General features: G+C 45.9%; 1 protein-coding gene across 1 annotated transcript; it reads left to right on the top strand.

The window, feature by feature from the left end:
• The first annotated feature begins 9 nt into the window (after nucleotides 1-9).
• Nucleotides 10-10,869, top strand: nthl1 (nth-like DNA glycosylase 1). Its single transcript, XM_029689893.1, has 6 exons — nucleotides 10-477; nucleotides 805-1,076; nucleotides 6,139-6,309; nucleotides 7,929-8,088; nucleotides 9,834-9,939; nucleotides 10,123-10,869. The coding sequence occupies exons 1-6, from the start codon at nucleotides 210-212 to the stop codon at nucleotides 10,457-10,459; spliced, it is 1,314 nt and encodes a 437-aa protein (XP_029545753.1). The 5' UTR covers nucleotides 10-209; the 3' UTR covers nucleotides 10,460-10,869.
• The last annotated feature ends 4,162 nt before the right edge of the window (nucleotides 10,870-15,031 follow it).

The raw sequence follows: 15,031 nt of genomic DNA on the forward strand, positions 1-15,031 counted from the left end.
GATGTAGTTCCTACTGAAAACATTGCTCGAAAAAGCAATAGGTGTCGAGTTAAAATGTAACGTTTGTTTAATGTTCTAGCTAGTCTTAACGTGCCTGTCGTTTGAAAATGAAATCATCAACCAGAGTAGGTCACGTTTCCATATCCATCAATAGTACTTGGAAAATGTTAAACACTTGTATACATTTGTTTTAGCTAGCTAACAAGCTAATGTTGTTAGCCACGGTCCGTCCCACTTGCAGCACAACGGTCTCCTACGCTTTCCACTGTTTCAAAATGACCTCGCCTTATTTCGTTGAGAGTACCGCGGTCATCACTCGGAGCGGTAACAGGACCGTGCCCCATGCCGGTTTAGCCACGACGTTAAAAACTAGGATGGAGAGGAGAGTGTTGAGCGCGGCTGCTTCGAGGGCGCACGTGAAACTGGAGGAAGAAGATTCCAGCGTATCAAATCAGAGTTTGGGACGAGACGCTTCAGGTATGAATCCGTTTTTATCACAATGTTTCCCTTCTGACATCTACACACTGAAGCAATATCTTGCTGCATCATTGAGGGACTTTCAGATGGGACAAGCTGTAGCCTAAAACAACAACTAAGAGTTGTCTTCAGAGAAAGAGAGCCTACGGCCTGGCTATATGCACAGTCTGAATACACCCCTAATATCTTTGACACAGGTGACCATGACATCTACTACTTCCTGTATGTTCAGTACATGAAGAATGTGGCATCATTTCTGTATGCCTCAGAATGTTCAGCACACCTCATCACTCAACTTCTGTCCCCTGCCCTTACTTTACCTTGCAGATATTGGCTCCTCTAGGTTCCGTCGCTCATCCATCGGCCAATCAAAAGCTGAGCCAGACAAAGCCCAGCCCCTGTTACCCCTGGCACCCATCCTGCGGAGGAGGAGGGGCCAGGTGAAGGTGGAATACGATGGGAAGGTGGAGCCTAAACACTGGGAGCCTCCTGATTGGAGCAAGCAGCTGGGTCACGTGCGTCAGATGAGGAGCGCCAGGGACGCGCCTGTTGACATCATGGGGGCGGAGAAATGCTACGACACACACGCCCCTGATGAGGTGGGTGAGACCCCACTGGTTTCTGTCTCTCCGTCGTACACCCCCCACTACCGCTTTGCCCAACCCATCTAACCCCTACCACCCTACATCCAGCCAATACTAACCTTTACCCCTACTGCCTCCTTCTCTGTTGTTTCTGCTTGGGCCCGTACCACTACTGTCCAGCCCTATGCCTCTACTGCCTCCATCTCTGTTGTTTCTGCTTGGGCCTGTACCACTACTGTCCAACCCTATGCCCCTACTGCCTCTATCTCTGTTGTTTCTGCTTGGGCCTGTACCACTACTGTCCAGCCCTATGCCCCTACTGCCTCTATCTCTGAACCTGTCTATACCAACCACAATGCCCTTCTCCTGTGGGGTTATCGCCATTACAATATACATGATTTACATTACAACTTACTTTAAGATTAAGATTCCCCACCTTCCTTCCTCTCCCCTCCTCTTACCTCCCCACCTACACCCTGGCCACTGCCACCCCTCTGTCCTCTCCCTCATCCTCTCCGGGTCAGAGGTGGACCAGGCTTCTCTCCTCACCAGCCCCTGTTACCCCCTGCTCCGTGCTGTCCACACATTCTCCCACTGTAACACAAACCTCCTGTTGACCTACCAAGAGACCGCTTCCTGCCTTGGCTCCTCCCTCTCCCGCGTCCTCACGTTCCCCGAGTTCGCCCTAGCCTTCTCCCGCTTCACAGAGGTTGTGACTTCAGTCCACCCCACCGGGCAGAGGGAGCTCAACGGTTACCTGTCCATCATCTCTGACCTGGCACTCACCTGGGAGTGACCTGTTCTAGACCTGTGGGGCGGAGACCTGATCTAGACCTGTAGGGCGGAGACCTGATCTAGACCTGTAGGGCGGAGACCTGATCTAGACCTGTGGGGCGGAGACCTGATCTAGACCTGTGGGGCGGAGACCTGATCTAGACCTGTGGGGCGGAGACCTGATCTAGACCTGTGGGGCGGAGACCTGTTCTAGACCTGTGGGGCGGAGACCTGTTCTAGACCTGTGGGGCGGAGACCTGTTCTAGACCTGTGGGGCGGAGACCTGTTCTAGACCTGTGGGGCGGAGACCTGATCTAGACCTGTGGGGCGGAGACCTGTTCTAGACCTGTGGGGCGGAGACCTGATCTAGACCTGTGGGGCGGAGACCTGATCTAGACCTGTGGGGCGGAGACCTGATCTAGACCTGTGGGGCGGAGACCTGATCTAGACCTGTGGGGCGGAGACCTGATCTAGACCTGTGGGGCGGAGACCTGATCTAGACCTGTGGGGCGGAGACCTGATCTAGACCTGTGGGGCGGAGACCTGATCTAGACCTACCACTGTAGAGCAGTGGCAGAAATCGGCTACACCAGGGCTTTGTGCGTTCTGCCCCTATATTTTGCCGCTAAAGTAATGTGGGAGTTTGAGGGAGCTCCGCTCTCCATCCCCCCCCCCCACACACACACACAAAAAAAAAATGCCCCTGAAAATAGTAAACCGGGGTAAAATATGCCCTCTAAATGTACTGATTTCCCCCACCGCTGTAGGTTCTCTGCCCACTGTGCTGCTGTCTGCAGCAGGTCTACTGGGGGGTTAGAGACCAACAGATCTACTTCCAGGTCATCACTGGTCACAAACCTCTCACCTGCGGCAGGTGTAACTCACTGGAGCACGAGCTATATCACTGTCTGTCAAAGAACCACTGGGTCTAGCACTGATACTGGTCTATGTAGTACTGGTCAGGATCTATGAAGGATTATGTTGCACTGGTCAGGATCTATGTAGGACCTATGAAGGACTATGTAGCACTGATCATGATCTATTTAGGTCTATGTCGCATTATGTAGTACTGGTAATGCCACAATGTAACACTGGTCATGACAATATGTAACACACAAAGGGGTCATTCCTGACACACAGTATGTTGTCTGTGCCAATCACACAAACTCCCTTTCCACAGGTGGTGCTGACTGTTGCCTGTAGGACGTTGGAATACACAGAGGTAGTAGCAGGGTTCCACCAGTAGAACCCTGCAGGTAGAACAGTAGAATACCCAGAGGTAGTAGCAGGGTTCCACCAGTAGAACTAGTTGAACCCTGCAGGTAGAACAGCAGAATACACAGAGGTAGTAGCAGGGTTCCACCAGTAGAACTAGTTGAACCCTGCAGGTAGAACAGTAGAATACCCAGAGGTAGTAGCAGGGTTCCACCAGTAGAACTAGTTGAACCCTGCAGGTAGAACAGCAGAATACACAGAGGTAGTAGCAGGGTTCCACCAGTAGAACTAGTTGAACCCTGCAGGTAGAACAGTAGAATACACAGAGGTAGTAGCAGGGTTCCACCAGTAGAACTAGTTGAACCCTGCAGGTAGAACAGCAGAATACACAGAGGTAGTAGCAGGGTTCCACCAGTAGAACTAGTTGAACCCTGCAGGTAGAACAGTAGAATACACAGAGGTAGTAGCAGGGTTCCACCAGTAGAACTAGTTGAACCCTGCAGGTAGAACAGCAGAATGCACAGAGGTAGTAGCAGGGTTCCACCAGTAGAACTAGTTGAACCCTGCAGGTAGAACAGCAGAATACACAGAGGTAGTAGCAGGGTTCCACCAGTAGAACTAGTTGAACCCTGCAGGTAGAACAGTAGAATACACAGAGGTAGTAGCAGGGTTCCACCAGTAGAACCCTGCAGGTAGAACAGTAGAATACACAGAGGTAGTAGCAGGGTTCCACCAGTAGAACTAGTTGAACCCTGCAGGTAGAACAGTAGAATACACAGAGGTAGTAGCAGGGTTCCACCAGTAGAACTAGTTGAACCCTGCAGGTAGAACAGCAGAATACACAGAGGTAGTAGCAGGGTTCCACCAGTAGAACTAGTTGAACCCTGCAGGTAGAACAGCAGAATACACAGAGGTAGTAGCAGGGTTCCACCAGTAGAACTAGTTGAACCCTGCAGGTAGAACAGTAGAATACACAGAGGTAGTAGCAGGGTTCCACCAGTAGAACTAGTTGAACCCTGCAGGTAGAACAGTAGAATACACAGAGGTAGTAGCAGGGTTCCACCAGTAGAACCCTGCAGGTAGAACAGTAGAATACCCAGAGGTAGTAGCAGGGTTCCACCAGTAGAACTAGTTGAACCCTGCAGGTAGAACAGCAGAATACCCATTAGAGTTGGAGGGGTTCTACAGAGTATTGTCAGAATGCTGTATATCTGATTTATGTTCCAGGATAAAGGTGAAATACATCCAGCACTATAAAAGGAGGATGTGGAACTGCAGTTAAGTTATGTCACTGGATATGATTTGTCATGAGCTTACGAAACAAACAGTGCAAAAGTGTTGAAGATGGGAGATGGGCCTAGCTAGCTAGCTGGGGTGTATTCACTAGGAACCAAACAGACGCAAACAGAACTAGGCAGGACTTACCTGAATTTGTCCAATAGAAACACTTGATTTCGCAGCAGGACGTTTTCCGTTGGAAAACTTTTTTCTACAGTGTGCGACTAATGAATACATCCCAAGCTGTTTACATGAGGCCAGTTGAATCAGGTTATACCACCATGACACACAAGGATATAAAAGTTAGATGATACATGACATGTTAGCTATGTACACCTATTCTTCCACCAGGAGTGATGAGTCAACCTCATTCTGAGAGTGGAGACCTCTTTAGAAACAATGAAAGAGAAAAGTGTACGCCTACCGAATACTCCATTTTAACACAAAGTAGTGCATCAGAGGCATACTAGCAAGGATATACACTACATGACCAAAAGAATGTGGACACCTGCTCGTTGAACATCTCATTCCAAAATCATGGGCATTTTATATGGAGTTGGTCCCCCTCCTTGCTGCTATAACAGCCTCCTCTCTTCAGGGAAGTCTTTCCACTAACTGTTGGAACATTGCTGCAGGGACTTGCAGCCAAAAGAGCATTAGTGAGGTCGGGCACTGATGTTGGGCGATTAGGCCTGGTTTGCAGTCGGCGTTTCAATTCATCACAAAGGTGTTCGATGGGGTTGAGGTCAGGGCTATGTGCATGCCAGTCAAATACTTCCACACCGATCCACACTCTGTATGGGCCTCGCTTTGTGCACGGGGGCATTGTCATGCTAAAACAGGAAAGGGCCTTCCCCAAACTGTTGCCACAAAGTTGGAAGCACAGAATCGTCTAGAATGTCATTGTATGCTGTAGCGTTAAGATTTCCCTTCACTGGAACTAAGGGGCCTAGCCGGAACCATGAAAAACAGCCCCAGAACGTTATTCCTCCTCCACCAAACTTTACAGTTGGCACTATGCATTGGGGCAGGTAGCGTTCTCCTGGCATCCGCCAAACCCAGATTCGTCCATCGGACTGCCAGATGGTGAACTGTGATTCATCACTCCAGAGAACGCGTTTCCACTGCTCCAGAGTCCAATGGCGGAGAGCTTTACACCACTCCAGCCGACGCTTGGCATTGCACATGGTGATGCTTAGCCATGGAAACCCATTTCATGAAGCTCCTGACGAACAGTTCTTGTGCTGGCGTTGCTTCCAGAGACAGTTTGGAACTCAGTAGTGATTGTTGCAACCGAGGACAGACTATTTTTACATGCTACGCACTCCATCACTCGGAGGTCCTGTTCTGTGAGCTTGTGTGACCTACCACTTCGCGGCTGAGCCGTTGTTGCTCATAGACGTTTCCACTTCACAATAAGAGCACTTACAGTTGACCGGGGCAGCTCTAACAGGGCAGACATTTGACGAACTGACTTATTGGAAAGGTGGCATCTTATGACGGTGCCACGTAAGTCACTAAGCTTTTCAGTAAGGTCATTCTACTGCCAGTGTTTGTCTATGGAGATTGCATGGCTGTGTGCTCGATTTTTATACACCTGTCAGCAACGGGTGTGGCTGAAATAGCTGAATCCACAAATTTGAAGTGGTGTCCATATGCTTTTTTATGTGTAGTTTACTATTTAAAAGATGCCAGATTAAAGACTCTCCCCTCCTCTCCCATCAAGTGAGGTGTTATCAGGTCCTGGTCTCTCTAAAGTTGTCTAGCCAGACTAAAGATTCTCTCCGCTCCCCCTCATCTCTTCCACCAGGTGCGACGTTACCAGGTGCTGGTGTCTCTGATGTTGTCTAGTCAGACAAGGGACCAGGTGACCAGTGCAGCTCTGCAGAGACTCAGGGCTCATGGCTGTACGGTGGACAACATAGTCAACACTGACGATGACACACTGGGACAACTCATCTACCCTGTTGGCTTCTGGAGGGTAACACACACTATACACTGCCTTCACAAAGTGTTCACACCCCTTGACTTTTTCCACATTTTGTTGTGTTACAAAGTGGGATTAAAATGGATTTAATTGTGGGGGTTATTGGTCAACGATCTACACCATACTCTGTCACAGATAAAGTATAAATATTTGTAGAGAATTCATGAAAAACAAAACACTAATATATCTTGATTAGATAAGTATTCAACCCCCTGAGTCAATACATGTGACAGCGACTACAGCTGTGAGTCTTTCTGGGTAAGTCTCTAAGAGCTATCCACACCTGGATTGTGCATAATTTGCCCATTATTCTTTTCAAAATTCTTCAAGCTCTGTCAAATTGGTTGTTGTTCATTGCTAGACAACCATTAGGTCTTGCCATGTATTTTCAAGTAGATTTAAGTCAAAATTGTTACTCTGCCACTCAGGAACATTAACTGTCTTCTTGGTAAGCAACTCCAGTGTAGATTTGGCCTTGTGTTTTAGGTTATTGTCCTGCTGAAAGATGAATTCATCTGCCAGTGTCTGGTGGAAAGCAGACTGAACCAGGTTTTCCTCCAGGATTTTGCCTGTGCTTAACTCCATTCTGTTTATTTTATCCTGAAAAACTCTCTAGTCCTTAACAATTAAAAGCATACCCATAACATGATGCAGCCACCACTATCCTTTAAAATATGGAGAGTGGTACTCTGTAATGTGTTGTATTGGATTTGCCTCAAACATAACACTTTGTATTCAGGACAAAAAATGTATTGCTTTGACACATTTTTTGCAGTATTACTTTAGTGAATTGTTGCAAACAGGATCCATGTTCTGGAGTATTTGTATTCTGTACAGCCTTCTTTTCACTCGGTCATTTATGTTAGTATTGTGGAGTAACTACAATGTTGCTGATCCATCCTCAGTTTATTATCACAGCCATTCAACTCTGTAACTGTTTTAAAGTCACCATTGGCCTCATGGTAAAATCCCTGAGCAGCTTCTTTCCTCACTGGCAACTGAGTTGGGAAGGACGCCTGCATCTTTGTAGTGACTGGGTGTATCGACACACCATCCAAGTGTAATTAATAACTTCACCATGTTGAAAGGGATATTCAATATCTGCTTTTTATTGTTACCCATCTACCAACCCATCTGCTCTACTTTGTGAGCCATTGGAAAACCTGCCTAGTTTTTGTGGTTGAATCTGTTTGAAATTCACTGCTCGACTGAGGGACCTTACAGATAATTCTGTGTTGGGAATAGAGATATGGTAGTCATTCAAAAATCATGTTAAACACTATTGCACACAGAGTGAGTCAATGCACTTGTTAAGCAAATATTTACGCCTGAAATTATTTAGTCAGAGCAAAGGGTTGAATACTTTACTCAAGCATTTCAGCTTTTTATTAATTAATTTGTAAAAAATAAAAACATTCCACATTATGGGGTATTGTGGGTAGGACAGTGACAAATCTCAATGTAATCCATTTTAAATTCAGGCTGTACCATGTGGAAAAAGTCAAGGGGTGAGAATACTTTCTGAAGACACACCCTTACTGCACCATGTCTTCCTTTGAACATGAGGATGAATAGAACCTTGACATGTCTTCTCTCCTACCCCCCTCCTCCAGACCAAGGTGAAGTACCTGAAGCAAACGTCAGTGATACTCCAGAGAGAGTTTAGAGGGGACATCCCTAACACAGTGGAGGGTCTGGTACGACTACCAGGAGTTGGACCCAAGATGGCTCACCTGGCCATGGACATCGCCTGGCACCAGGTCTCTGGCATAGGTAGGTATGGCTCATATACAGTTGAAGTCAGAAGTTTACATACACCTTAGCCAAATACATTTAAACTCAGTTTTTCACAATTTCTGACATTTAATCTTACTCAAAATTCCCTGTCTTAGGTCAGTTAGGATCACCACTTAATTTTAAGAATGTAAAATGTTAGAATAATAGAGAATTTATTTATTTCAGCTTTTATTTCTTTCATCACATTCCCAGTGGGTCAGAAGTTTACATACACTCAATTAGTATTTGGTAGCATTGCCTTTAAATTGTTTAACTTGGGTCAAACATTTCAGGTAGCCTTCCACAAGCTTCCCACAATAAGTTGGGTGAAGTTTGGCCCATTCCTCCTGACAGAGCTGGTGTAACTGAGTCAGGTTTGTAGGCCTCCTTACTCGCACACGCTTTTTAAGTTCTGCCCACACATTTTCTATAGGATTGAGGTCAGGGCTTTGTGATGGCCACTCCACTACCTTGACTTTGTTGTCCTTAAGCCATTTTGCCACAACTTTGGAAGTATGCTTGGGGTCATTGTCCATTTGGAAGACCCGTTTGCGACCAAGCTTTAACTTCCTGACTGATGTCTTGAGATGTTGCTTCAATATATTTTGTGAAGTGCACCTGTCCCTCCTGCAGCAAAGCACCCCCACAACATGATGCTGCCACCCCCGTGCTTCAAGGTTGGGATGGTGTTCTTCGGCTTGCAAGCCTCCCCCTTTTTCCTCCAAACATAACAATGGTCATTATGGCCAAACAGTTCTATTTTTGTTTCATCAGACCAGAGGACATTTCTCCAAAAAGTACGATCTTTGTCCTCATGTGCAGTTGCAAACCGTAGTCTGGCTTTTTTATGGCGGTTTTGGAGCAGTGGCTTCTTCTTCGCTGAGCGGCCTTTCAGGTTATGTCGATATAGGACTCGTTTTACTGTGGATATAGATACTTTTGTACCTGTTTCCTCTAGCATCTTCACAAGGTCCTTTGCTGTTGTTCTGGGATTGATTTGCACTTTTCGCACCAAAGTACTTCATCTCTAGGAGACAGCACGTGTCTCTTTCCTGAGCGGTATGACGGCTGCGTGGTCCCATGGTGTTTATACTTGCGTACTATTGTTTGTACAGATGAACGTGGTACCTTCAGGCGTTTGGAAATTGCTCCCAAGGCTGAACCAGACTTGTGTAGGTCTACAATTTTTTCTCTGAGGTCTTGGCTGATTTTCCCATGATGTCAAGCAAAGAGGCAGTGAGTTTGAAGGTAGGCCTTGAAATATATCCACATGTACACCCCCAATTGACTCAAATGATGTCAATTCGCCTATCAGAAGCTTCTAAAGCCATGACATCATTTTCTGGAATTTTCCAAGTTGTTTAAAGGCACAGTCAACTTAGTGTACTTCTGACCCACTGGAATTGTGATACAGTGAATTATAAGTGAAATAATCTGTCTGTAAACAATTGTTTGAAAAATTACTTGTCATGCACAAAGTAGATGTCCTAACCGACTTTACAAAACTATAGTTAGTTAACAAGAAATTTGTGGAGTGGTTGAAAAACAAGTTTTAATGACTCCAATCTAAGTGTATGTAGACTTCAACTGTAGGACTACAAATCCCATACTATTGTTTTGTGGTGTGGTCTGATCAAGTTCAGAGTGGTAGTTCTATTGGATTATATAGTGGGCGTCTTCTCATGGGATGGTTTCCTTCTACTTTTTGTTGTTTTTATTGTGCGCCGTGTGTGTGTGAGTAGGCGTGGACACACACGTCCACCGTATCTCCAACCGGCTCGGATGGACAAGAGCTGGGACCAAGAACCCAGAGGAGACACGCAAGGCCCTGGAAGACTGGTTACCAAGGTAACCAGACAACACCACTTCCTGTACCTCTGACCCATCAGGTCACTCGTTAACCAGTCACTGACCAATCAGATCCCTTACAGCAGGAAAGGAAAACATTTGGCCTTGTGATTTCTGTCTGACATGATTTTGATGAAGACTGGGATGGTGATTGATGATCTTCCTCTCTCTTCCCCGACACAGGGATCTATGGAGTGAGATCAACTGGTTGCTGGTGGGGTTTGGTCAACAGGTGTGTCTACCTGTCAATCCTCTCTGCTCCGTGTGTCTGAACAAGCACAGCTGCCCCTCCGCCCACCAAGCCTCCCCAGCCAAAAGGCCTAAAGCTGGGTCACCTCGCTCACCACACTCCGCCAAGACCTCCAGGGTCAAGCTGGAGCCTGGTTCTCTTGGTTTGGGGTTACCACCCCCCTCCTCCTCCTCAGCCACACCTGTCAAAGAGGAATCTCTGGCTACCGCCCTCTCCCCTCCTCTGCTGCCCAGAAAAAGGAAGTCCAAAGCCAAAACCTTCTCTCCATGATACGACAGAAGGGGGTAGAATCCCTATAGAGATATAGGGACCATGTCCCAATTCTCTCTCCTTCCTCCCAAAGTGTGCACTTGTCACTTCCCTTGACCCAACACCAACCCCGGGACCAACACCAACCCCGGGACCAACACCGGAACCAACACCGGGACCAGAAATATGGTGGTAACTCCTACTATCCCAGTGGTAATAACTTCTTTAGTGGGGAGACCATTTGGACCGCATTTCTGTGGACCCCATATATTTTGCTAGAATTTCACAACCCCACCCCAAAATAACCTTCAAATCGTTACATTTAGATTTTTACATCAACTAATAAACAATTCATATTTTCATATCTTTATCAAAACTGAACCAATAAATAAATGTACTCAATAAAATGTTATTTTTCAAATGATCTCAAACACGTTTGTATATTGTCCCATACAATTATCGGCACTTAAATGTTTTGTTCCCAAAACAAATAGCGACCTGACAATACCACTGACATAATCCTTGCAGATATACCAGAGTGCCTAAGATGTGTCGGGGTCAGAGGTCCATTTGGAATTAACAATGTGAGTGTAAGACACTGAGTTCCCCCAGGAGACTACAGGGTGGATTGGTGACCACTGCTTTACTGGATCCAACTGACTGTCAGGGTCCTAATCTGAGTTTATGGATAGAATGCACTTTATCATTGCACCCTTAAGTGACCACTGAATTGGGTTGATATGTATCCATTAATATACTGATGAAAAATATAACACAACATGCAACAACTTCAATGATTTTACTGAGTTACAGTTCATATAAGGAAATCAGTCAATTGAAATAAATTAGGCCCTGATCTCTGGAGTTCATATGACTGGGCAGGAGCGCAGGCATGGGTGGGCATAGGCCCACCCACTGAGCCAGACAATCAGAATTAGGTTTTCCCCCACGAAAAGGCTATACTACAGACAGAAATACTCCAGTTTCATCAGCTGTCCGGGTGGCTGGTCTCAGACGATCCCGCAGGTGAAGGAGCCGGATGTGGAGTTCCTGGGCTGGTAGGGTTACACGTGGTCGTGAGGCCGGTTGGAAGAACTGGCAAATTCTTTAAAACGACATTGGCTGCGGCTAACGGTAGAGAAATTATTCAGTTATCTGACAACAGCTCTGGTGGACATTTCTGCAGTCAGCATGCCAATTGCACGCGCCCTCAACTTGACAGCTGTGGCATTGCGACAAAACTGCACATTTTAGAATTGCCTCATTGTCCCCAGCACAAGGTGTACATTAGAGGTCGACCGATTATGATTTTTCGACACCGATACCGATTATTGGAGGGTCAAAAAAAAAGCCGAAACCAATTAATCGGCAGTTTTATTTATTTGTATTAATGACAATTACAACAATACTGAATGAACACTTTTATTTTAACTTAATATAATACATCAAATCAATTTAACATCAAATAAATGAAACATGTTCAATTGTTTAAATAATGCAAAAACAAAGTGTTGGAGAAGAAAGTTAAAGTGCAATATGTGCCATGTAAAAAAGCTAACGTTTAAGTTCCTTGCTCAGAACATGAGAACATATGAAAGCTGGTGGTTCCTTTTAACATGAGTCTTCAATATTCCCAGGTAAGAAGTTTTAGGTTGCAGTTATTATAGGACTATTTCTCTCTATACTATTTGTATTTCATATACCTTTGACTATTGGCTGTTCTTGTAGGCACTTTAGTATTGCCAGTGTAACAGTAAAGCTTCCGTCCCTCTCCTCGAACCAGGAACACATCGACAACAGCCACCCTCGAAGCATCGTTACCCATCGCTCCACAAAAACCACGGCCCTTGCAGAGCAAGGGGAACATCTACTCCAAGTCTCAGAGCGAGTGACGTTTGAAACGCTATTAGCGCGCACCCCGCTAACCTGCTAGCCATTTCACATCGGTTACACCAGCCTAATCTCGGGAGTCGATAGGCTTGAAGTCATAAACAGCGCAATGCTTGAAGCATTGTGAAGAGCTGCTGGCTAACACACGAAAGTGCTGTTTGAATGAATGCTTACTTGCCTGCTTCTGCCTACCACCGCTCAGTCAGACTGCTCTATCAAACCATAGACTTAATTATAACATAACACAGAAATACGAGCCTTAGGTCATTAATATGGTCAAATCCGGAAACTATCATTTAGAAAATAAAACCTTTATTCCTTCAGTGAAATACGGAACCGTTCCATATTTTATCTAACGGGTGGCATCCGTAAGTCTAAATATTCCTGTTACATTGCACAACCTTCAATGTTATGTCATAATTACATACAATTCTGGCAAATTAGTTCGCAACGAGCCAGACGGCCCAAACTGCTGCATATACCCTGACTCTGTTGCACATAACGCAAGAGAAGTGGCACAATTTCCCTAGTTAAGAAATTCATGTTAGCAGGCAACATTAACTAAATATGCAGGTTTAAAAATATATACTTATGTATTGATGTTTAGGTACACATTGGTGCAACGACAGTGCTTTTTTCGCAAATGCGCTTGTTAAATCACCCGCTTGGCGAAGTAGGCTATGAGTCAGTGATAAATTAACCGGCACCGCATCGATTATATGCAACGCAGGACAGGCTAGTAATATCAACCATGTGTAGTTAACTAGTGATTGTGTTTAGATTGATTTTTTATAAAATACATTAATGCTAGCTAGCACCTTGGCTCCTTGCTGCACTCGCATAACAGGTAGTCAGCCTGCCACGCAGTCTCCTCGTGGAGTGCAATGTAATCGGCGTCCAACAATGCCGATTGTTATGACAACTTGAAAAATCGGTCGACCTCTAGTGTACATGTGTCATCAGCTTCTTGATAATTCCCCACCTGTCAAGTGGATGGATTATCTTGGCAAAGTAAAAATGCTCACCAGCAGGGATGTAAACAAATTTGTGCACAATTTCAGAGCTTTTTTCATGCATATGGAACATTTCTGGGATCTTTTATTTCAGCTCATGAGACATGGTGATATAGTTGCGTTCACTACTGTTTAAGAATTCCTGAGTACTGTCCAATCAAGAGGGCTTGTTAAATCTTCTCTGAACTGAAACATTTGGTGTTGTACTGCCGTCAAAAGTAGAGTGATTGCTTAGTTCGACAGCAGTCAACCCAGAATGTATTTTCTTTCCCATTGTCAGGTCATGAGCATCACTGCTTTTCTAAAGTTCTGTTTTCACAGCACACTCTTACTCCCAGTATGTTTGCATACATTGTGTTCATAGAATTTAGCGAGTCGTGTTGTCAGTAGGGCTCTATAGTAGCTGTTGGGTCGTCAGTTCTGTTAATCACATTGATTTGTGAGGTGTTTACCACCACATCATGCCATGCCTTGGCCACACCATTCATCAAATCAAAGTTTATTTGTCACGTGTGCCGAGTACAACAGTGAAATGCTTACTTACAGGCTCTAACCAATAGTGCGGGAAAAAGTGTGTGTGTAGGTAAGTAAAGAAATTAAACAGTAAAAAGACATTTGAAAATAAGAGTAGCAAGGCTATATACAAACACCGGTTAGTCAGGCTGATTGAGGTAGTATGTACATGTGGGTAGGGTTAAAGTGACTGTGCATATATGAACAGAGAGCAGCAGTAGCGTAAAAAGATGGGTTGGCGGGTGGTGGGACACAATGCAGATAGTCCGGGTAACCATTTGGTTACCTGTTCAGGAGTCTTATGGCTTGGGGGTAAAAACTGTTGAGAAGCCTTTTTGTCCTAGACTTGGCACTCCGGTACCGCTTGCCATGCGGTAGTAGAGAGAACAGTCTATGACTGGGGTCTTTGACAAATTTTCAGGGCCTTCCTCTGACACCGCCTGGTGTAGAGGTCCTGGATGGCAGGCAGCTTTGCCCCAGTGATGTACTGGGCCGTACGCACTACCATCTGCAATGCCTTGCGGTCGGAGGCCGAGCAATTACCGTACCAGGCAGTGATGCAACCGGTGAGGATGCTCTCGATGTTGCAGCTGTAGAACCTTTTGAGGATCTCAGGACCCATGCCAAATCTTTTTAGTTTCCTGAGGGGGAATAGGCTTTGTCGTGCCCTCTTCACGACTGTCTTGGTGTGTTTGAACCATTCTAATGTTGTTGATGTGGACACCAGGGAATTTGAAGCTCTCAACCTGCTCCACTACAGCCCTGTCGATGAGAATGGGGATGTGCTCGGTGCTCCTTTTCCTGTAGTCCACAATCATCTCCTTAGTCTTGGTTACATTGAGGGATAGGTTGTTATTCTGGCACCACCCGGCCAGGTCTCTGACCTCCTCCCTATAGGCCGTCTCGTCGTTGTCGGTGATCAGGCCTACTACTGTTGTGTCGTCAGCAAACTTGATGGTGTTGGAGTCGTGCCTGGCCATGCAGTCGTGGGTGAACAGGGAGTACAGGAGGGGACTGAGCACACACCCCTGGGGAGCTCCAGTGTTGAGGATCAGCGTGGCAGATGTGTTGTTACCACCTACCCTCACCACCTGGGGGCGGCCCGTCAGGAAGTCCAGGATCCAGTTGCAGAGGGAGCTGTTTAGTCCCAGGTTCCTTAGCTTAGTGATGAGCTTTG

The sequence above is a fragment of the Salmo trutta genome, chromosome 14 (assembly GCF_901001165.1).
Source record: "Salmo trutta chromosome 14, fSalTru1.1, whole genome shotgun sequence".
Taxonomy (NCBI): Eukaryota; Metazoa; Chordata; class Actinopteri; order Salmoniformes; family Salmonidae; genus Salmo; species Salmo trutta.